This window comes from Equus quagga, chromosome 9, assembly GCF_021613505.1.
Source record: "Equus quagga isolate Etosha38 chromosome 9, UCLA_HA_Equagga_1.0, whole genome shotgun sequence".
Taxonomy (NCBI): Eukaryota; Metazoa; Chordata; class Mammalia; order Perissodactyla; family Equidae; genus Equus; species Equus quagga.
The window spans coordinates 115,730,940-115,753,688 of NC_060275.1; the positions used below are offsets into that span (position 1 = coordinate 115,730,940).

The 22,749-nt window shown below is 47.1% G+C and overlaps 1 protein-coding gene across 1 annotated transcript in view; it reads right to left on the reverse strand.

The window, feature by feature from the left end:
- The window catches only part of TENT4A (terminal nucleotidyltransferase 4A), a gene marked incomplete at its 5' end in the record, with an annotated part of 48,096 nt that overhangs the window by 3,488 nt on the left and 21,859 nt on the right, over positions 1 to 22,749 (reverse strand). The window contains 11 exons of the mRNA XM_046671217.1: positions 800 to 964; positions 3,267 to 3,425; positions 3,924 to 4,096; positions 4,768 to 4,868; positions 5,987 to 6,113; positions 8,100 to 8,313; positions 10,959 to 11,087; positions 12,239 to 12,346; positions 15,127 to 15,247; positions 16,212 to 16,258; positions 17,320 to 17,443. Coding sequence (XP_046527173.1) covers positions 800 to 964; positions 3,267 to 3,425; positions 3,924 to 4,096; positions 4,768 to 4,868; positions 5,987 to 6,113; positions 8,100 to 8,313; positions 10,959 to 11,087; positions 12,239 to 12,346; positions 15,127 to 15,247; positions 16,212 to 16,258; positions 17,320 to 17,443 — 1,468 coding nt within the window. The remainder of the gene's footprint in view (positions 1 to 799; positions 965 to 3,266; positions 3,426 to 3,923; positions 4,097 to 4,767; positions 4,869 to 5,986; positions 6,114 to 8,099; positions 8,314 to 10,958; positions 11,088 to 12,238; positions 12,347 to 15,126; positions 15,248 to 16,211; positions 16,259 to 17,319; positions 17,444 to 22,749) is intronic.

Genomic DNA, 22,749 nt, shown 5'->3' on the forward strand with positions numbered 1-22,749 from the left:
GGGGCACCGCCTGAGGAGCTGAGATCAAATTCTACTGCACAACATGACTAGGTACGCACCAGGGGCACCGCCTGAGGAGCTGAGATGGACGCTGATGGTGCAGCAGACGTCAGAGCCCAGGGGAAACCACGCGGTGTCCCTGTAGGGCACCCGACATCTACAGGAAGAATCTGTGACAGTCCCTGCACACACTGGGGCCCTTAGAGAGCACCGCAACTTAACAATGACCCATGTTGCTGCTGCACAACAGTCTCTAACGTGTGGGTCTGGACTTGGAGAAGCCACGGAGAATGGATGTGCGCCATCACAGGGACCCCCGGGACCAAACCAAATGCGGCCCGCAGCCCATCCCCACCCAGGGGCACCCTCGGCAGAGTCAGGAGGGAGTACAGCTGCGGGAACAACACCGCGCGTGGGCCGAGTCAACAGCGGTTCCCGATTTTATCGTTTACTTCTTGGAAACCCAAGTTTTTAGCATATAAACTGACAGACAAATGGGGAAACAAAATGTCCTTCGCTTGGGACCTTATTTCAAATTTCAGTCTTATGCTAACAAGTTCAACAGAAGAATTAAGAAAGGTGCTTGTGGAGATAAATTAAACCATATTATATTTTAAAATTATTTCTTAACACTTCGCAAGTTTTGTTTGTTACAAGGGAAAGCAAACAGGAAGCCGAATGAGCAGAAAACAAATTCCCTTCTCCAAAAGTCTGTGCGGGGTTTCCTCAGACAGAGGGGCGTCAAGCCCAGGCCTAGCAGAGACGGCTCTGGTGGGCACGCGGGCGGATGGAGACCTACCTTATGATACAGGTGGGGGCTCGAGAGCGGGTTGGGAGATGCGGACGGAATGGCTGGGGAAGACAGGTGGTGGACGGCTTTCAGCGCCGGAGTTCCTTCAACGCCAACTTGTCTGCAAGGAACGGGGGCCACCCCGAGGGTCGGTGGAGGCAGCGTAAACCTGGTCTAAGAACAGAAGGACCAGAGACACCCGTAAAGCACCCACCTGGCAGAGGTACACAGTCCCAGTTCTAGCACTGAGCACCGAGAAGGGGGGGCCCTGCTTCTGAACAGCCTTTTTCAAACAGGCTCATTAATATAGTCTGTGTTTTACTATAATCTCACAAGATTTTGTCTGACTCAGAAACATTTTATATTCTGAAACAGCAATTACAATATAAAGTATGCCCAATAACCCAAGTCAAAAAGTTTTAATTTTCATTGAAGACTAAACAACAATTCCAAAGAATTACCATCACCAGAAGAACGACCGTCGCTCAGACCTCTGGAAGCAGCCCTCGGACAAGCCCCTCCCCACAGAGGATCAGATGCCGGAAGAAGGCCAGCCTCCTCACTGCTCCAGCTACTGGACTGCTTCTATTTCTGCATCGCCCTTCCTGTCACGGCACAGGGGTGCTGGCGCGAACCCCTCGCCCTCGGACTTTCAAGAACTGCTCACATCTTGAAATCACATGCGTTTGCCCTAAAGAGCTCTAGAGAGTGACTGTGGCCCCCCAAGGGCAGTGGATGGAGCAGGAGCTGGGGTCTCCACAGACAGTGCTCGGGGCCTGACACAAGCAGCTGCAGGGGCTCTGGGGGTTATAAGGCACATGCAGCAACCCTTCCTCACGCTTTACCGAAGCTCCCGCATCACCTGCCCCATGTCAGGGCCTGCAACACACCCATGGCCTCTTCTGGGTGGGGGCTCCACTCCCCAGGGGCACGGGGCACAGAAAGAGTCCCCTCCTGAAAGACCCTGGCAGCTTCGTGTCCCCAGCTCTAAGTGCCCCATCTCATCCCAAGTGGGCAACTTCATCACCTTGTGAGCTGCAAGGGAGAGACTGCGCACGTGACCTTTTAGAGTGGGTTTTACTTAGTTACTCTGCTGGAAGTAATGGTTGAAGTTTGGACATAAATGACAAAGTGGGCTCTGAGCCCTGTCTTAAAACTTGAATCATCTTGGCTGTAGTCTCACTCACTGTTAGCCTAAGTGACAGATGGGCCCACGGCAGCAGCATGTGACCTTCAACCTATCCCCCTGACGTTCCTAGACTTCCTGCTGGAACAGCACAGGCAGCATGGGCTGGGTGGCTGCTCAGCGGCTGCAGCGGGCTCCCGACGGGGCTGAGCCCCAAGGAAGGTGAAAACCAATGACACGGGTGAGGGACGCCACAGCCAATGCGACTCCCAGAGTTTATCTGTGGCAGAATTTGTGTCACAGCATAGGCAACTGCCTCAGCATTCTATATTGATGTGCTACTTGAAGTTTTCTGGGGGGCTGTGTTGACTGCCACTGCCACCCGGGTGTCACGGGCTTGCTGCACTCGGTCCTCCCCGAGGCTGGGGTGCCTGTGAGAACGCCCTCCCAGGCAGAAGGCCCAACAGAGAGAAACAGGGCAATACACTGCTCTATGCTCAAATTATAACCCACGTCGTAGAGACTGGCTTTACTTTAAAAGTAAATTAATGTGACGGGTTTTATATATTTACATATTCACTGAAGTATACTTGGTAAGCGTAAAAAAATGTAATTTTTTGAACTTGCCTTTGAGACTTCTAATTTTGTCTAAATTAAAAAAAGAGGATACACAACCAGAAGGGCCTACAGCTAGAATATACAGCTATGTATCAGGGGGGTGGGGAGAAGAAGAAGGAGAAGAAGAAAAAAGAAAGGAAGATTGGCAAGAGATGTTAGCTCAGGTGCCAATCTTTAAAAAAATAAAAATTAAATATTAAAAAAAAAGAAGACAGACTCTAACAGAAAAAGCCCTATAAATACTGCCTAATGAATGTCGTGAAAAAGTTAAGGTTTATATTAAAAACTTTTTAAGAGGGTAACCCTGAGATTCTGAGAGGACAGCAGGGACAAATGTCCATTTCTGCCCAGGGACGACCTCAAAGTCCTTCTCTCCAACACGACCCCAGGACAGCGGGCTCACGCTGGACATCGACATAACATGCAGAAAGACAGTCAATTCAGATGTGGTCGAAAGCTGATTCAGTGCTCAAGAACTGGGAGCCGCCTCGCTGCAAACACTGTGCCTGGGGGGCCTCGACAAAACATCCTTTATACGACAGGAGTTACATCCTCTTGAGCCGCAACAGACGAGAACTTCCTACAAAACAGCACTGTACCTTCCGAAGATTTTTAATGTCCTTTTTCTAATCTGAATTACTTTTGAAACTATCAGCCACTCCGACAGCATGTAACAGCTCAGACACGGTTCCTGGGGACCCATCATCAGGATGGCCATCAGCGGCCACGCACCTGAGTGTTGGTGGTCATGACCAATGTTCTGGAAGTGGTGGGCTGAGGTTTGCCACTGGGCATCGGCAAGGCGGCAGGCAAGCCGGCCAGCAGGGGAGTCGGTGCCTGTAGACTGAACTGGTAAATGCTGGGCGTTGTGCAGGGTGGCGTGTCGGAATCCTAGAGAAGAAACACAGCACGGAGAGCTGTACCCAGCGGCACTTCGCTTCCTAAAGCGAGGGAGGAAGGGACCGCGCGGCCAGCTGGCCAAGCTATTACAGCACATCCCAAACTGCAGCCCAACGACAGGCAGCCCCACCTGCCCCAACATCCTTCAGGTCAGTTCAAAACTGAGGAAGCATGAAAAGGAAACGCAGGAGAGACACTCAGACTTAATGTTTTATCTCCAAGCAAGTTTTTAAGAAACTACTCCAGGAAGTCCACTGTAGTTCTGCTGTGAATGGCATTACTGCTCCCGAGGGCCACAGACTGGGGCTCCCCCAACTGTCACCGAGGCTCAGGGCAGAATGGGGACCACTCAGTGCAGACTTGGGGTGGCCTTACACACACACACACACACACACACAAAGACAGTGATAAAGACAAAAGGGGAGGTCAAGTTTACACTCACTGCTATCGCTGTTTTCCAGAAACAAACCACGCAGCGGACACACTCACAATGTCACTTCCAGAGAGCGAAGACACCGAAGAAGCAGATGAGCCGGAAGAGAGCAGCTGGGGGCTGGGCAGAGACAGGGCCAGGCGCTGGCTGTAGGGCGACTCGGGGTCTCGGCGCTGGGGCTGCTCCCCGTCGCATGCGCTTACTCGCTCTTTTATCTTAATTCTATTGTCTGCAAGGGAATAAAGTGTCGTTGTCACGAAGTAAGAGCGCAGATGTGACTGCCCAACAGGACAGCCACCGACCAGAGGTGCTCCTGAGCCTCAGAACGTTGCTAATGAGACTGACAAGCTGAATTCCTAATTTTAATTAATTTGATTTTTTAAATTATATTTGTTTCAGTTATTGGAAAACACTTAAATATGTTTGGAACAACTGGGTGTGCAAATAGTTTTCAACTGTAAATTTTATGAAACCCAAATAAAGATCAAGTATTTGAGGTGAAAACTTAACATCTTAATCACGATGTGCTGTAAGTATAAAAACAACTGGATTTCAAAGATGTAGCACAAAAAAAAGCTGCAAAATATCTCAAAATTTTTTATGTCGATTACACGTTGAAACGTTAATATTTTGAACACTAAGCTGAATAAAATACCTTGTTAAAATTAATTTCAGCTGTTTCTTTTCACATTTTTAACGCAGTTACTAGGAACTTTAAAATTCCATGTGTGGCATGCATTGTATTCCTACTGGACAGTGCTGGTCTAACTCTTACAGTGTTAAACTCTTACAGAAAAACTAGGTATTTCCTGGGTTTGAACAATTTGCCATTAAGGGACAAAGATACTCCCGCACAAACGGTCAGGAGGTGAAGAGAGCGTGACGGAGCTAAGCTCTCACCCAGATCCGGTGCCGGGTGGGCCTTGCTGCCCCACTTCTCCTTGATCCACCTGCGGTAGTCGATCACTTCCTGAGTTACTTTGATGATTCTCCCTAAAGTACTGCAAAAGGACGACAATGGAAATCAACATACAGTAGTACAATAGCTATCACGGGGCCCAAAAATCCTCTGGAGTAGCTACTTTATAACAATGCATCACTTTGCTAAGTGAAAGACAATATAGTAAAAAAGGTGAAATAGCTTACAAAATATGTATGACTTCTGATGTTTGAGCCCAAATGTACTTGAGATCACAGTATAGAAAAAGTAGGTTCACTTATGTAGAAGTCCTTGAACGCACATCTGTCTACAAAGGACCGTGCCAATCCAGCACCTACGTAGGGAAGCCCACCGCCCGCCCACGGCAGTGGCTGAGGCCTGATTCCCGTTCTCCACTGCACGGGCGAGAACGAGCAGACTGTGCAGGAGTCATTGAGCTCCCACCCCAGGGCTCAAACCTCTGCCTGAAAACACGGACTGGACAGAGGCCATGAAACCCATGACAAGCTCTACTACCACTGGCGCCAGGCCTCAACAGTTACTTAGTCCACAACCCGCCCAAGGAACAGGGCTAACGGCACTGTGTCAGCTGCCACCTGCGACAAGCATATCATTCTTCCCTCCCAGTCCCCCCATCTCCCTCCCTCCGTCCCCGAATCCCACCACCTCCACACAACAGCATAATCTGGGGTGAGAATAACTATTTCTCACTACCAATAAAAGCGTACACTGCCAAAGTGTTCCAAGATGGAAAATGAGGGACGACTGTGCCATAAGAGACAAGGGCTCGGTGAGGCCTGTGGACGCGGGCGACACTCACTCAGAGCTGCACATTCACCCTGTGAGGACTGCCGAAGAAACAGCACGAGGCGCCAAAGCTGTAAAAGCCAGAAATCACCTCCCCAAAACAAAACACCCTGAAGAAAACGTCAACTCCGCGAATAGGAGGTTTTCAACTCGTGACGTGGATGAATGAAATACGGCCTCCTGAACTCCTGAAAGGTCTTCCCTTACCAATATTTTCAGGTTCTACCAATATATGATAGCACATCCATTAATAAACTTCAAGGAAGCAAACGCAGAGGCAAGGGGGGCCAGCTTTGTAGAGGCTAATGAGGCCAGGAACTGCCAGGCCACAGGCACCGTGCGCCCAGGATGGTGACACAGGATGTCTGTTACCTTTCAGAATCTCGGTTTGGATAGGATCTCGCAAGTGGCGACACGGCGTGACTGAGGACGATGTAGGCGTAGTCAAACACCTGCTTCACCTGCATGGCCCCGTAGGAGCTTCGGCCAACGTCATTTCCTGAAACAGAGAGGCAGCTGCAAAACTTTGCCCAACATCTGAGCCACTAGTCTGACGTTTTTGATCTTCTTAGATAAGCTATTCTGAAGCGGGCTCTCCCCATGGAAACCGCCAGATCCCACCAGCAAGGCCAAATCAGGACCTGCAGACGCACTGCTGATCACCCACACGAATCTCACGGTGTTCTCGGGCTGAGGAGCCAATCTGCATCATCAGAGCACGTCTACCTCCATGTACAAGATGTCACTCACTGAGACGGAGTGACAATGCATGAAAGAGTCAGGAAACTCCCCAGGTGGCAGAAAACACAATGGAGCCCAAGCAGCAACCTTAGTCAACTGTGGGGGCGCTGATGGAGGGCGCCACGGCGGGCAGTTAACGTGGGCACATGTGGGTACAGTCAGCACCAATGGGGCCTGCAGGAAGCAGTCCTCTAGGGGACAATGTTCCAGGTCTGAACTCTCGGGTGCTGGGAACCAGACAGGCAGCACATCCATCACCTGAAGCCATCACTGAAGTCACCGAGTGTGCAACAGCCAAGGAGCTTAACTTTTATAAGGATACCATAGCTTCTAATTTTAATTCACATGTAATTCCTTCACAATTTAGGTAAGTATGCCTGTTTTAGAAGACATAATTCTAAGTATTAGAATTTTATCTTTTCCAGATTTAATAATATAATCCAGTGATAATGCAAATTTTCACTTTTCAAGTATATTTCAGCAGACACTGAAGACAATGGAAATGTCTCCAATTTAACTGAAGCAGAGACCAACAGGTGATGAAAACCTGTCATACTACGCTGCCGGGAGAATCACCACCGAAAAGCACAGCACTAATCCTGCCGTTTACAGACAACAGAAAAGAACAGTAAGCAAGTTTTCTCCCAAAAGATTTTTAAGAAATAAATTTCATACCCCAAAAGCCATAAAACAAAACAAAAAATCACTGAATGTGGAAATATTAAAAATATACAGGGGCTGAACAACCAAAGAAATTCAAATACAGCTGCAAAAGACAAACTGGGGTGAGAAAGAGGACAAAATGACAAGGAAGGCCTTCCTCACACACGCAGGACAGCACAAGGTCGGAAGAAGAGTGCAGCAGACAGACAAAGCACACGAACTCACACAGAAAGACAGACAAAGGGGCAGTGTACCTGGAGCTGACCTTCTCCACCACCTTTTCTGTCACCTGTCCGTCACTGACTTTATCACCAACAGTAAGAACAGTCTCACCTAATAGATGCTCAATAAACATTTGTGGAATTGATAAATAACAATGTGTTTAACCTCACTAATCATTAAAGAAATGTAAACTAAAAGAAAATTTATATTGTATGGTCTTATCAGATTGGCAAAGATTTAAAAACTGTCACTGAAAGCTTGGGGACACGAGCACCCTTAAATACACTCCTGGGAACAAGGCTGCACACACTGGAGCCCTGCCTCTGGCTCTTCAGTGTGGCAATCCCTGCAAGGGAGTGCAGCCTATGCACACGAGGAAGGGGTCCTAGGTATACTGTTAAGGAAAAAAATGAGTTGTAAATCTGTTTGTATTACATGATGCCATTTAATTAGTAAGACTGCAATAATAACTGTTAATATCCATGCAGGAAAAAAATTGGAGAACTACACACCAAAACGGAGGGGACTATGGCATACTACGATTTTCTATGTGACATACTTCTTGGAAGTAAATGGTTTATGATGAATATGTAACACTTTTCTAATGAGGAAAAAGTAAACTTTTTTTCTTAATTCTCACTTTCTACATTTTTTCTGGTTGATTACAGAATGTAAACAAAATTACAAGTTTTAAGTTAATGAGAAGCATTAAACAAGGAATTCTGAAAGTGTTGCCACAAACTCTTTTAGTACAGAAGGAATCTGCAACAGATCAAATGAATGGCCCTTGGCTCCTGGGGCTGCAGACACGGTCCACCAACGCCTGGCTCAGGGCAAGTGTGGGGCGAGGCGCCCTTACCAGGCAGCAGGGGGTCCTCAATGCACAGCATCGAAGGTCTGTACCCGCTGGTCATGGCTTTCATGATCTCTTCTTTGGCGATATAGGCACCTCCCTCTTTTATTCTAATACCAGTTTTCAAGTAATTAAAATTTCTTCCATAGAGTTCAAAAAATTCTACAAGAAGCATTCCAAGGTTTTCATCAGCTCTCCGGGCGTCAATTCTTGGATGCAACTGTAAAAGCAACACATTGACAGTTTGTATTCAAGTCATTTTCTAAAGAAGATAAAGTCCACTCTCCAGCGGTCTCTTTCAGGAAACGACATCTGGGCACCTGCTCACTCACCAGCACCGTGAGGATGCTCTGAATGGCAGCAAGGAGGCACTAACAGAGCCCAGAGAGCCTTTGTCAATAAACAGCATCCAAAAGAAATCAAACCTTTTAATCGCAATTTTTTTTATTATACTTTAATTCTTTGAAATGTGTAATCTATATAGCAACTTCCTAAAAACACAGACATCTGATTAACCACAAGCTCCCAAATACAATAAATGAGTGGACCATATTCTGCACGAATGAGAGTCACCTAGATGGTGAACGTAATTTCAAATTCAAACTTTTACTTCCATTATCCCAAAATACAACCAATAGGGGGCAGTATTAGACTGATTAGCATCACAGTATGACATAAACCACAATATGAAGGGATTAATTTTAACTCTATAGGCAATCAGTGTTTATCATAACCTTTACAGCAGACTTACATCCTGCCTGTCACACAGATGAGGGTCAATCCAGTTCAGCACCACACTTTCTTTAAGCAGGAGTAGACTTACTCTCCTGACACCCCCCGAGGGTCACTGATTTACAAGGCTCACCAAAGTGAGCAACGCAGACCTGTGCTGCCCAGTATGACAGCCAGAAGCCACATGTGGCTATTTGTTTAAATGAATTATAACACATTAACTACAAGCTCAGTTTGTCAGTCTTGCTAGCTACACTGCAAGTGCTCGGGAGGCACGCATGGCTACTGCGCAGACAGAACACTGCCAGCTGCACAGCGAGCCACAGTGGACAGCGCTGATCCAGAAAACGACGGTCACGTCCACATGAAAGTAAAAGTCCTGCTGGAAGCTCACGACTGAAAATATTTATAATGCAGAGCTCCACGGGGAAATATGCCTTCTAAAGTCTACAAGCATTTTTAGGATTCAGAGGAATTTTAGCTTCTGAGGAGCTGCATGTTCCAAAGCCACAAGGGTAGCACTCTTGTTCTTGCCTCCCCCATTCCTTTCCTTCCGCCTTACTTGAAGTCAAAATCACATACCGACAGCCCACCTGTGCAAGGCTGGGCCTTCCCACCTCAACGAGCCTTGAGATGAAGGCACATGCTACAACAGTCTCAGCTCTGAAGCAGGAAAGGCAAGGCACTAAGGGATGTGGAGATGACAACGGCGACCCCACACACACTAGATGTAGCCTTCCGTGGGGTCACAGGACCACCGCAGGGACCTCATGGGGTAAAGCGACAAGAGGCACGGAGCCCAGCACCCGGCATGAAGAAAGGCAGGAGGAGTCATCAGTACAAGGCTACAGAACTAGTTCAAATCAGGAACGACAAGGAAATAAGAAACAGAAGGCTGTGTTTAAATCAAAATAATGTCCAAGAAATAGGGCAGAATGGCTTAAGGGCAGCACTGCAGAGGTGAGAGTGGAAGATAGGGCAATGAGATAAAGACTCTAAGAGAGCAGGCACAAATTCCCTTTTCACTATTCTTACAGCATCTCTGCAGAGACAGGCCAAGGAAGCCAAAATAATTCAAGGTGGTGTGACCAGCAGTTCTACTGACTGTCACAGCAGTATTAGTGATAATAAGAATGACCAAAGTCTGGATACAAAACCCTAAGCATAATCACAAACAAAAAATTAATGATAAACATGAGAAGCAGTGTTGTGCAGCTAAAATACACAGACAAGATTTACTCAAGAAAACATAAATGGGACAATGTTTCAATTAACTTAGAAACTCTTTTATATGTTAAAAAAGAATTAGTATCGGGGCTGGCCCCGTGGCCGAGTGGTTAAGTTCACACGCTCCGCTGCAGGCGGCCCAGTGTTTCGTTGGTTCGAATCCTGGGCGCGGACATGGCACTGCTCATCAGACCACGCTGAGGCAGCGTCCCACATGCCACAACTAGAAGAACCCACAACGAAGAATACACAACTATGTACGGGGGGGGGGGCGTTGGGGAGAAAAAGGAAAAAATAAAAATCTTTAAAAAAAAAATTAAAAAATAAATAAATAAATAAAAGAATTAGTATCCTTTATCAATACAACACAGCATTTAACACTTAGGCAGGTTTTCCATTGACAGATTTTCCATGGTACTCAACAAAATAAGGGAAATATATAATTCAAGACAAAATATTGATATTTTGTCAATCTGAGAAGGTTCTCTTTTCAGTATTTCTTACCATATATGGTACCAATTTTTTTTCTGAGATAAATTTCTCAGTATAAATCATAGTCAAGAAGCAAGAAAAGCAGCGTCTTCTGGTCTATCAAGGCATGCAAGTTTTCTAAATGTAAAGGGTGTTTCCTCAAGTTTAGATCGACACACACTTGACTAGTAGACCCAGATAAGCCTCCCTTATTGTAACAGTTAAATCAACTGCAAAGATGAGCTGTAAAGGAACAGAAGGAAAGAAGGACCGATCAAAATAGAGTTCTGTTATGCAAATTAGAAGTCAACTTCCAGGACACCAGAATGTAGCAGTGAAGGGTAACCAGGACCCCGCAGGAATCCAGGCAGCAGCTGGAGGAACCTACCCCTGCGCAAGCCTCAGTGTCAGCATTTCCCGAGAAAGCACACTCACCTGTAGAAAGCTAATGGCCATTAAAATTAGGCTGTATGAGCTAATTCCGCCGGTAAAAACTTCATTCAGGTCCCTCTGCAGGAGGAACTGTTTCAATACTAAAATCAAGTAAGGCAGCAATGAATATTTCTGTAAATCCAAAAAGAAAGATATTTACTGGTTAGTTAATGTGCCTTTGAAGAATTCTCAACACAGCAAATTTCACATGGTAGAAAGGAAAGCTTACTCAGTCCTCTTGTCCCTCAGAAGGCTCTAGGCCAAGCATCCTCAAACTTTAGGGGCCTGAGAACTATGTGAGGGGCCCCTTCAGACCCTGTTGGGGAGCCCCATCCCAGGTTACGGCTCTGCAGGGATGAGGGGGGAACCCTGCATGAGGCGTCCCCAGGCAAAGAGGAGCTCGGGGGAATGAGTGAGTGCACACTTTCCAGTATTCCCACGGCCCGCTCCACGAAGGCGCAGGGCCCTGCGGGCAGCGGGCAGACACCAGTGAGCAAGGGAAGGCCCTGGACCCAAAGTGTGAAACCCCAACACTGAGAGGCCCCAGAAGAGGCGCAAGTGCGGGGGTGGTACAACTCGTGAGGCAGGAGGACAACAGCAGAACGAGGAGAGCAGGGTGAAGATAATGAGCACAGGCAGAGAGGTCGGAGGAGGGGTGGAGGACAGGGGGAGCTTCTGTGGTTTCTCATGTTCTGCTGGGGTACAAACAATCGTCAGACAAGCCTGACGATGCAGAGGACAGAGATGGTCCTGAAACCGTGGGATGAGGAACACTCAGGTCACGGTGCTGGGGTTGCCTCTGGGATGGATTTCACCACTTCCACTCTAACAGGAGGGAAAGACCACCTGTGCAGCTGGACCACATGTCTGCTCAGAGTCCAAAATCCGTCAGCCCATGAGCAAGTCTGCTCTCCCACCCTTAGGCAGGGAGGTCTCCCGAGTAAGCCAATCTAAACCACCTCATGACGCACTCAACTTCCAACAGACTAACTTTGCAAATCGGGCATGCTGAGCTACAGGGACAGTCATTTTGCAATAATATGAAGAACACTAGCAAAGTTTTCTAAAATAACGCTTAACTTTATGAAATACTTAGCCAAGGAAAGTCAATCTGCAAAACAGCCATGTAATTTCAAAGGATCTCTAGAATATTGTAGGATAAATAATTCAAGTGTATAGTTTCTATTATTAAAGACTATCATTCAGTTTAAAGTTTTTAACACTGTAAGAGAACTAAGACCCAGCATCACCAGTCCCTTCTTTTTACTGTGCTAACTGACGACCTTCATATAATTCTTGATGAACTCCGCTGCCCGGACCCCGGTCTCCATGTTAAAGCTGATGTCAACTTTCACTTCAGTCTCCTGGTCTGTGAGTTTTATTATTGGTACCTGCAAAGATTTAATTTAAAAAATTGTGCTTTAATACACAGCATTCTTCACGGTCAGGCATCACAATGCTTCCTAAGTTGTACAAGGGGTTTCCCTTTCCCTTATTCACAAAAAGGGTTTAGAGATCATGAACCCCAGATTTTAAAGATGAGAAGAAAGGGGACTTTGCCAATGTTAACCTCATCAGTCGCCAGCACCCAAGACTGCTCCCCACACCCAACGACAGTCAGTGCTCACCTCTGCCCGCCCTGCTGGCCTGACTCGGCCCCTGCTGGTGGCCGAGCATCAATCAGGGCCACTGTCTGCAGGAAGGCCCGGACTCCGCAGGCCTGCCTACCACGAGGAGAAGCTGGCTAAGTCCCTGTGCCACAAGTGCCTGGTGATGCAGAGGAGCTCCTGGTCCCCAAATTATGTTTGCTAGAATTTCTGAAAACATTCAAAGTAACTTCAAAGCCATTTTTTAAATTATATTTTGTACTAACGTTTCCCCAAATAATTCTACTTTGTGTTCTCACTCTTTAAGACAATTTAACTAAAAAAAAGATTCTTTCCCAGAAAAATCAGAGAATAAAAGGCTATTTTGGAAAGACTTTCATCAACAAGAATTATCACCAAAAGGCACTCAAAGGCAGCCTCATAAAACCTGCCCAAGCAACCATTCAGACCACACCCCTTCCTGCCCCACACAAAACTGTGTCCTTCCAGAAGAAGGAGCAATGCTTCATCTCCTTCAGCCTCTAAGGAATAAAAAAAGGATGTCTCCCTCATCAAAACAATCGGGGTCTAATGAAAGGGCTACAACATCCAGCAGAAGTCAGTGCAGGAACATGCTCTTCAGCGCACATCGGATCTAGGATCTAAAACACGCACCTGGGCGCAAACTGCCACGGGCACACGTGAGGAGGACAGGCCAGCAGGTGGTGCTAGTAACCCCGGAGACCACTGAGGCCACCAGGCAGGGTGAGCCACAGCTGGTGAGGTCCAAGAAGGCAGACAAACAGAACACTTTCCCAAAGAACTTACCAAAATGGCTTCAGACAAACGTCCATACCCCCGCCACATAACAAATTCCTCACGCAGCAAACACCTCCTTCCCTACCCCGCAGGCCCAGCTGGAAGCACCTTCTTTTCTGTACTCAAGGATTTCTTTCCCAGAATCACTCCTGGCACTCTCCTGCCTTACTTGTACTCATTACATGTACACACACTCCTGTACACTCGCAGGTTGAACCCCAGACTCTGGAGATAGTAGTAACACTGTAATACTGACTTCTCGCTGGTGGTTCAACACAGACAAGCTTTCGCCTTAACCACAGCCTTCATGCCGGGCTCTGTAGCCAGTGCTAGGATGACAGTGAAGCTGCCCAGAGGAGGGCTGCCCAGCAACAGCTGACGCTCATAGAAAGGAGCTTGGGTGGAGGAGCACGCTTGGTTCTCCTTGGTCTACGCTGAATCTCTGGCAGCAGAAAAAAAGGCGTGCGGCAGCAATGAGGCCACTGTGACCATGCAGTTAATGCAACAACTACTCCGTGTACTGTCTGTCCTTAAGAATGTTTTGAAACCCAGGACAATCAGGCAGGGCCTCTTCAGCTCCTCTAGATCTAAACAAGGATACCTGGTCAGAGACCACCACCCACCTCGTTCTCATCAAGGAGCCAACACAATGGGACAAACGTTAGAGCCACAAGGGGCAGGGTTGGAGGGCCTCAGAGACCGCCACGAACCCTCCCAGCGTGAGGTGAGGTGAGAGGGCACGGCACTCGAGGGAGAGAGTGAGGCAGACGGGGATACGGCAGGGATCTCACCATCCACAGTGGAAGCCCAGGCTAAACCAAGGCACTGCCTCTCACTGGCTGTTGGACCCACCCTAGGCCAATCACCTAACCTCTCTGTGCCTCAGTTTCCTCACCTATAAAATGTGAAAGACAACGATATCTGCTATTGAGAGTGGCTGGGAGGACAAACTGGGATAAGGCCTACATATGTTTCAAAAACTGGCCAAAGCTAATCTATGGTGCCAGAAGACGGGGGAGCAAACGGTTCCAGCATATGAGCAAGAGGAAGCCCCCATCTTGATTTCTGACCATCTTAGGACTAACGGGACTGAGTCAAGCTTCATCTAAGCTGAAACACCACTTTAAAATGAAAGGTGGGCCCACAGCACAGGCGAGCCAAGCATTACCACACAACGGGCATGCATCTCACAGCTCCTGAACTGTCTCTCCTCTCGGACCCAGATGAACCTCGACAAGGACACATCAAAGCAGTCTCCTCTTCCGACTTCTCCCCCAGGTAAGAGAGTTTTCATACAGGGACATTGTTTGAACAATGAAAGGAAGAGGTAAGCTTTTCTTTCTGAAGTGTGACTTGGCAAATGGTCATCCTGTTCTATGCGGTGAATGCCATGCTTTAATCATTCAGCTGCACACTCCAGGAAGGGCAGCATCTGAACGTGTCTCGTCTCAGCTATTATCATCCTCTCCTTCCACATCCTAACAAAAGTAGACACACTCATAGATCTTAGTGCCAAGTACACAAGTACATCAGACATGCTCTCATAACTTGCTGAGTTCAGAATGTCACTAAACACACTCTCAGCTGGTAATCCTAACCATAAAAAAAAATGCAAGCACTTTCATGCTAGAAGTAGGGAAGTCTTCAAAAACATAACCGGTAAGTGCTGTAAACAGCACAGGCTGGTCACACAGGGAACGGGACTGCTCGAAGGGGTGAGAAAGTGCCCCTCAACAGGGGAGAGGGACCCAAGGCCCCACACTTACTGTGGCTTTGTCAAGGACTTTGATGGAGCATGGCTCAGCCACGTTGTGCTTCCGCAGGGCCTGCTCCAACAGCTGCAGAGGAGGACGCTCCCATTTCCCAAACACCACTAAGTCGATGTCACTGGACAGAAAAGAAGTGACTGTGAACCACTGCTCCCCTCACTGCACAGCAGTAGGGCAGGCCAGTGCCACGGCACACACACTGGAAGCTCCTTCAAGGGCCCTAGAGGACCCCATTAAGCAGATCCCTCTCAGGGAGAGAAAATGCAGTTTATGAACTATTTGTAACATAAAGATGGAAAGCAAAGAGGCTGACAGTCTTTCCCAGCATCACTAGGTAATGAACAGGATTGAAACAAAAGTGCCTGCCCCTCTGAGGTTTCCTGGTCCTTACATTTCTGTGCTGTCTACACTGGATCACTCTTGCTGACCCAGGATTCCTGGACATTTCACATCTGTTCAGTTCCCCACTTCCCCACTGGCCCTGCCAATGCCAAATCCTGAGAGGATAGCCTCGTTAATCTCCACACGTTAACAGTGTGTTAACAGAAAATAAACTTTCAATGAAACAATGCACATAAAATTGATTTGGATATTAAAAGACTTCTTAATAAGAAAACACTGGAAAACGGTTTTAGAATGCAAACTTGTTTGACGTTTTTCTATCAAATAAAATCTTTACAAATATCGTTTAAATAGAATTTTGCTTGAATCTTCCTTAAAACATAAGATCAATTTTTCAAAACATATCCAAAAATATCAGCAGAACAAAGTTTTCTGTTGCGTTTACTTCCCGCAGCCCTCTCACTCATCTTCGTTATGTTCCTAGTGTCCAGCGTTTTTGTACCCCAGCAAATTAAGTGCAAGAGGAAAAATGCGACAGTCAATCATCATACTAAACTAAACTTTATTTTCTGCAATTTCTCTTCTGTGCTCCACAGTCTGTTCCTTTAGCTCGCTTGTCTAGCCTTAGATGTGAACACAAGGAACCTACTTTTAGCCTTTAACACACCTACAGACACCACCCACCCCTCCCCCTGCTGAACACGCGTGAACACCCATCTGCACCAAGACCAGGGACTCACCTGGTAGGGAGATAGAGACCTGTGCTAAAGCTGCCAAATATCTGCACCTGAAAGAAAGAGCAGCTGCCTTAGTGCGCGGCGTCTGCACGTCCCTCCCAGCTCCGCGCACTGAAACAACGGCCTCACTCCTGCACCCGCGAGAGTGTGAACCGCCCTGCATGGTGGGGCAAGAGACACCGAAAACAGTCCAACAAAACCTTTCTAATTTTTAAGTTAAAGACCCACCCCAAAAAGAAATTTTTAAAAGCTCAAAATTAAGAGAGGAAACTATTACTGGCCTCGCCCACACCCACTCCAAGCCGAGGACTTCTCAGAGCCAGGTTCAAACACTCCAACAACTTGCAAACCAGTAGCTGAGGTGCAGGGCAGAGCTCTGTCCCACAGCACTAAGGCGTAAACACCAAAATGCCACACGCCACTTCAGAAGAGGGGACTCGAGCTGCTGCCCTCGCCCAGTGAGCGCACACGTGCCCTTCAGCACCTCAGCTTCTCCGTCCATCCCAGGTCGGTCATCAGTCACGGTCACAAGTAGGGAAGGCTGACTGACTAGGACAGGAGCTACAGACGGGCTGTCATCAACTCGGTCAGGGGACATGTTTCTTGCTGCCTATGCCAAGCACTGGACAAGCCCACGGACCTCATCTCAATGAACACTTGTTCATTCACTGTAAAAGTGGTCTAAGAGGAGATACTTTGAAGTTTTACAAAGATGAACATACGCTATGGTGTGTGGTGGGGGAAAGGGGTAAAATTTCTAACCTCAAGGTGAATTTAAAGCAAGAAAAATAATCACACCATTCCAAAAATACCTTCCCTTAGGCCAGTCGTCCTCACACTAGAGGGTGTCAGATGCCCCTGGCAGGCATGTTAAACACAGTGCTGGCCCACCCCAAGGTCTCTGATTCTGCAGGTGCAGGGGAGGGTCAGGGAACAAGCATTTGGAACCAGATCCCAGGTATGCTGCTGCCCATCCTAGGACCACACCTGGAGAAACACTGCCTCGGGCCAACAGGAGATACACAGGTCTGCACAGATCCACAGACACATTACAACCACGGGAGCTGACATCTACTTGTGTATGACACAGAGGTACAAAGAATATACGCACATCAGCCGTGGGCCAAAGGTCTTTAACCACGGTTTCGATCCGCTTCACCACCTCTCTTCTCATGGCTGCTTCTTCAGGACAAGGGGACATGAAGTTATAAAAGTCAATTATTTCCTCGTGAAGCCTAGTGAACAAAAGAGAAAACATACTAGCGTTACAATTGAACTTAACCACACTTTTCATTTTGTTATTAGATCAGCATGACACTAAAATACATTCTGGCCACTTAAAACCCAGTTTCTTTTCTCCTCTGAGAGCACAAAATGAAGTGAAAACTCTGTGGTGGACAAAATCACACAGTATGGGTTTAGCACCACAGATTAACATGAGTGAATTTTGTCAATATCAAATACCAAACTTTCAACTGGCACTTAGACTTATCCAAGAGAACCATTTCAGTGACTTTACATCACAACACTGAGAGAACTGCATCTTTGAAAGATGAAAGACGATTCCCTTTGATGCCGCCCAGCAAACACAGCCACCCCCCAGCACGTGGCCCCAGCTCTGACGTGCTCCGGAGCCCATGGGCACCTCCTGGTGCCCCATGCTAAAGAGTGCAGACCGAGCCGGGAGCAGCGGCAAGGGGGGACGGACGGACGAGGCGAGGCAGACGCGTGTCCTCAGGAGCCCGCCTGCCCAACCCTCACTGACAACGCTCCGGCCCAGCATCCAGCCCCTCACCAGCTCATCACAGAGAGCTGGAGTCCCCAGAGGCAGAGACGCCCATTTAATTCAGCACTCAAGGGTTCTCTCCTTAAAACTCCGACAAGGAGGTCAACCATCAAACGTGCGTGGGCCAGAAGTAAGTACGGCCCTCTCTTTCTTTCCTAACAAAGATCTAAGAGTGCTTTCAGGAGAGGAGCGAGCTCTGAAGCCGCCTTACACCCCTGCCTCCAAAGTCCCTTCTCTCACTGTCAGCGCCATGGGCGAGAGCACGGCTCTGCGGCAGCGGCAACAGCTCCCAGAGTACAGTTTCTGGGCCAAGGCTGTGACCGCAGATGCGGGGAGCCACTCCTGGGAACTGGAACAAGTCAAATTCACCTGCTTCCATTCTAGGTTTGATCAGTAAAGCAAATAGAAGACAAAATAAAACTAGCTCAATAATAACATAATAATAGTGTTAGTTCAACAGCCAGCAAAACAGTCCACATAACAGCATGCAATACTTCTTGACAGGACCTATTAGTGTCAAGTTACAAAGATAAGAGGCAGCACGTCATCCTACCTATCATCCTATATCAGCTCTTGCTTAAGGCTGACTTCAACTCTCTCACCTGAAGAATGGCCTCCCCACCCCCAAAATTCATCTGGAGCAACCACTCCTAACACATGGCAGCAGGTTTTAAGGCTACTCAAGGCCACTGGAGGCACACATGGGTCTCCAGCAGGAAATAAATCCTCAAGACCCTTGTTCACAGTATACTTGCAATACCAGGTAGGCCAGTGCTGGGACCTAAGTTTATCATGTTTAATCTTCTAAAAGAATCAAAGAAGAAACCTTCACCCCAAGCATGCTACCAATGCAGACAGCCACGAGTCCAGTTTTTAATAAATCCAAAAAAGTAATGTCATGCAACAGAAAAATGCAGATATTTTCCAAAATATCAGACTTCAAGATTCTGGGGTCAAAGTTTCTATCATTTCAACAATTAGTGAGCACCAACTACACACACTAAGCATTTAGTCATTTCTCTTCCTGCAGCTCAGCAGGCACATTAAAGTTTGAGGTGTTACCTAAAATTTCCTACCATTTGGCAATGTTGTTAGCAGGACTAGATGTGTCAGGTTAGCGGATTAATGCCCAAACCAGGGAAGAACCACAGGCGACCCAGGATGTCTAGGCAGCTAGGCAGGATGTGCCTGTAGCTGTCACTGTCACTGTGGAGAGGTGTCTGGGAGGTAGCCCTGGGCTCTTCATCAGAAGAGCTTGTGCTGCTGGTCCAGCATCACCTTCGTGAGAAACTGGGCCTGTGAAGCACTAAGAGCACGTGCTCTGCTGCACCTCTTAGCACTGTTCTGATAACAACAGGAGTATAGAAATTCAGAGACATAATAACAAAGATATAGGCCTAGCATAATTAAACAATTGGCCTAAAGTCATGGAAAAATATCAAAGCTAGGGTGCTAAAATTCCATCCACATCCCACAAATTTAATGCATTAAAAGCATCTTCTACACAAGGCATTCCAATTTGCCAAAACATCACTGCAGGTCTGCACTGGCAGAGTAGAACGTACTGTCAACTTTCTTCTAAGTTGCGTGCACCTGAAATGAGAATGATATAAAACAGTCCCTTCTCTGCTCCCCAGGACTCCTGCCTGCCTCAGTCACCCTCAATGCACCAGGAAGGGAAAGAGCATGAAGAGAACCCTTGCAGTCTGCACAGACACCACCCAACCAGTGTAACACAGTGTCAGTTTTATCAGATGTCTGCTGACTTGCTCCACATGGGGGGGGGGGGGGGGGGGGTGTCACCTAGCATTCCTACCCCCTCATATTTCAGGGGAGAGTAATAATGAGGTTGAGGCATGCCCACGTTCCCAGCTCGGGAAGTGATGCCAAGTGGAGCACACAAGCCTCCTGATTCCAGTGTCATGGTCCACCAATAAGATACACTAGTAATATACCTATCTGAAATGTGTATCAAATTGGATCTAAAAGTTAGCAAAAGCTGTAACAAGTATTAGATAGTAAAAGTACTTTTGCTTTGCCTTCTGGGGAGTACCGCTGGTGGACTGGCTGGTCAGGAAGGCTCTGGCCAAGCCCCCTGGCCCTTCCTCGAGGCAAGCAGGGACCAGCAAGGCAGTGCCTGACCCCTGAGCCCCCGGACTGCACGGCTCTGGAGTGTGACTGCACCATTGGTGGAAACAACACAGGAAGGGCTAACAACCATCAGGATGTCTGGGAAGACTTGAAAAGCCCCTGCAGCTGCCTGGAACCCTCAAAGGGAGAGGAAGCATCCAGGGCTGAGCGAGGGGAACTGCTGACCAATGCAAGAAGAACTGAGAAGTCAGAGCAATTGAACAGAACCTGCAGGAAAGCAAGGCAGTGCCCCTCACCCCAGCCACACCACCCCTCACCCTTCCTCCGCCCTGCGTGCTTCACTGTGGGGCGCAGGGATGGCTGGAGTCTGTCTGCCCAGGGAAGGTGCCCTCCAGCAGGAAAGGGCTCCCCTGCCCACTGCCTGATCTCCATTGCCACAACAGTGCTTGTTCGTGGTGAGTATCCAATCAACGTGTGAGGAAGGAATCAAGTCAAGTTTTGATAAAACAAATATTTTACCTACAACCTTGTCACTTAACATCTACAATCCCTATAAAATGACATCAGAAATTAACATTCCAATGTTAATTCCAAGAATTAACATTTCCACTACACTGGATAGCTTCATTTGTTAACAGAAACCATTTAAATGACCAACTATTCTTTTAAAAATATAAACAGTGCTAAATAAAAAGTTTGGATTATTCTATACAACACTAACATTGCAAGTAGTTTTCATCACATTAAGAAACTGCATATTCTGATTACAACACCCTTTGAAAATTAAGCGCTATAACCAGACACCCAGCCACCAGCATTAGATACGACACAGGTCGTTTTATCAGTCTATTACTTCGGATCTGAATATACCGACACATTCACTTCTCCAAAGTGATGCACAGAATTACGTCCTTGGAAAGTCTTGATCATTTCTACTCAAAAACGAAAATGAAGAAGTGCACTCTTCTGACATATCAAAACCTCAGAGGAATTTCACAGCTGACAAGATGTCTACATAAAAACCACACCCAAGTCTCCCTATCTATAGGCAATTTAGTCTTTGTTATCTCTTAGAGCTCAATGCCAGTCTACTAGATCCAGTCTGAAATTAAGGAAATTTCTAGGCTGTGACCATCGTAGAAAAATCTCCTCTGTAACGGATCACAGAGGTGGTATCTCAAAACCAGCAGGAAACTGTGACTTTCTAATGGCAGGCTCTGGGATGCTGCTTCAGGTGGCAGAGGTGTGGGCTGCCCACCCGGTGTGCTAAGAGGCCACACAGACTGTCCTCTCCTGCAGCTTCAGGCAGCCCCTGAGCCCTGCAGAAGCTGCTGGGAAACTTTCTCAGGAGGTTTCTTAAGGGAGAGAGTTCCTAGAGCGCTTTTGCCTTCCCCCCCGTCAGTCCTGGAGCGTTGATCCCCACATGGGCCCGAGACAGGCAGCCAGGTGCGGAGGGAAGAAGACAGGCGACAGGGAGCTAGACCCCATGTGTTCAGCTCACCATTACTCCATTACTTTTGCTCTTTGTAGCCAAACCTAATTCCGACAGAGTAGCCTAAAAACAATGAAGTTGGATTCCTACCTTGTTCAACAGTTGAAAATATAATATACATAGATGCTGAGTTAAATTTTTTAAGTGAAAAACATCAAATAGAATTAGGAGAAAACCATGGGGAAGCATCAGCTATCTCAGATTTGAAGGAGGCCTTTCCAGACACCAACGAAAAACAACAATCAGAACCCAAAGACTGACAGATTCAAAGAAATTCTATCGAAAACATGCTGAGTGTAAACAAATTAAAAAGAAAATGCAACTGCATGTGGCAGCAAGCAGCAGCACTGACGTGCAGAAGGAGCAGGCCTCTCACGGACCACACAGGGAACTGGACCTGGCATACTCTAGGGTAAGCTCACCACTCACCAAAAGGCTGAAAAAATGCGTCCCTCTCTGAGCCCAGTAATTCCACTTCTGGACACCTATGCTATGAACCCTGACACACACCCAAGAAGCCATACGCATGCTCACAGCAGGGCGGCTGGTCCTAAAGAAACGGTCCCACAGGATGAGATGCTGTCCACTCATAAAGAAGAACCAGGAAGACGCAGGCGTGGATAAGGAAAGGTGTCCAGACAGACTGCCAGCATGGAGACAAATAAAAGCCAGACATGGGCCCACTTATCTATGAATGTCTGGCCCGCACATGTGTGTAAACACGTGAAAAGGCCACACGGCAGGGCAAACAGGGTTTCCCACCCAGGAGACTGGCAGGGTCTGGGAAAGAACCCCCACTGTCTACTCCAGATACTTTCCTACTGCTTGCTGTTTTGTTTTTTTATAAGAACAAACTCATTATATATATATAAACTAAAAAATGAAAAGGAAAAAAGATGATTATACATTTTAAAAGGAAAACAATTAAGAATGTACACAAAAGTTCACCCTTGAGAATCTTCATTACACCATTGCTTATATTACAACATTTGGAAATAACAGAATGTTAAATACAACACAGAAAAGTCAACTGTATTTCTAGATGATAGGATTACTTGTGATCTTTATATTCTTTCCACTTGTGTGCATTTTCTAATTTTAACAATGAATACAGCTTCCTTAATTTACAAAAAAAAGGAATATCAAGTCAGCCAGGCTTCCAAACCCCTAAT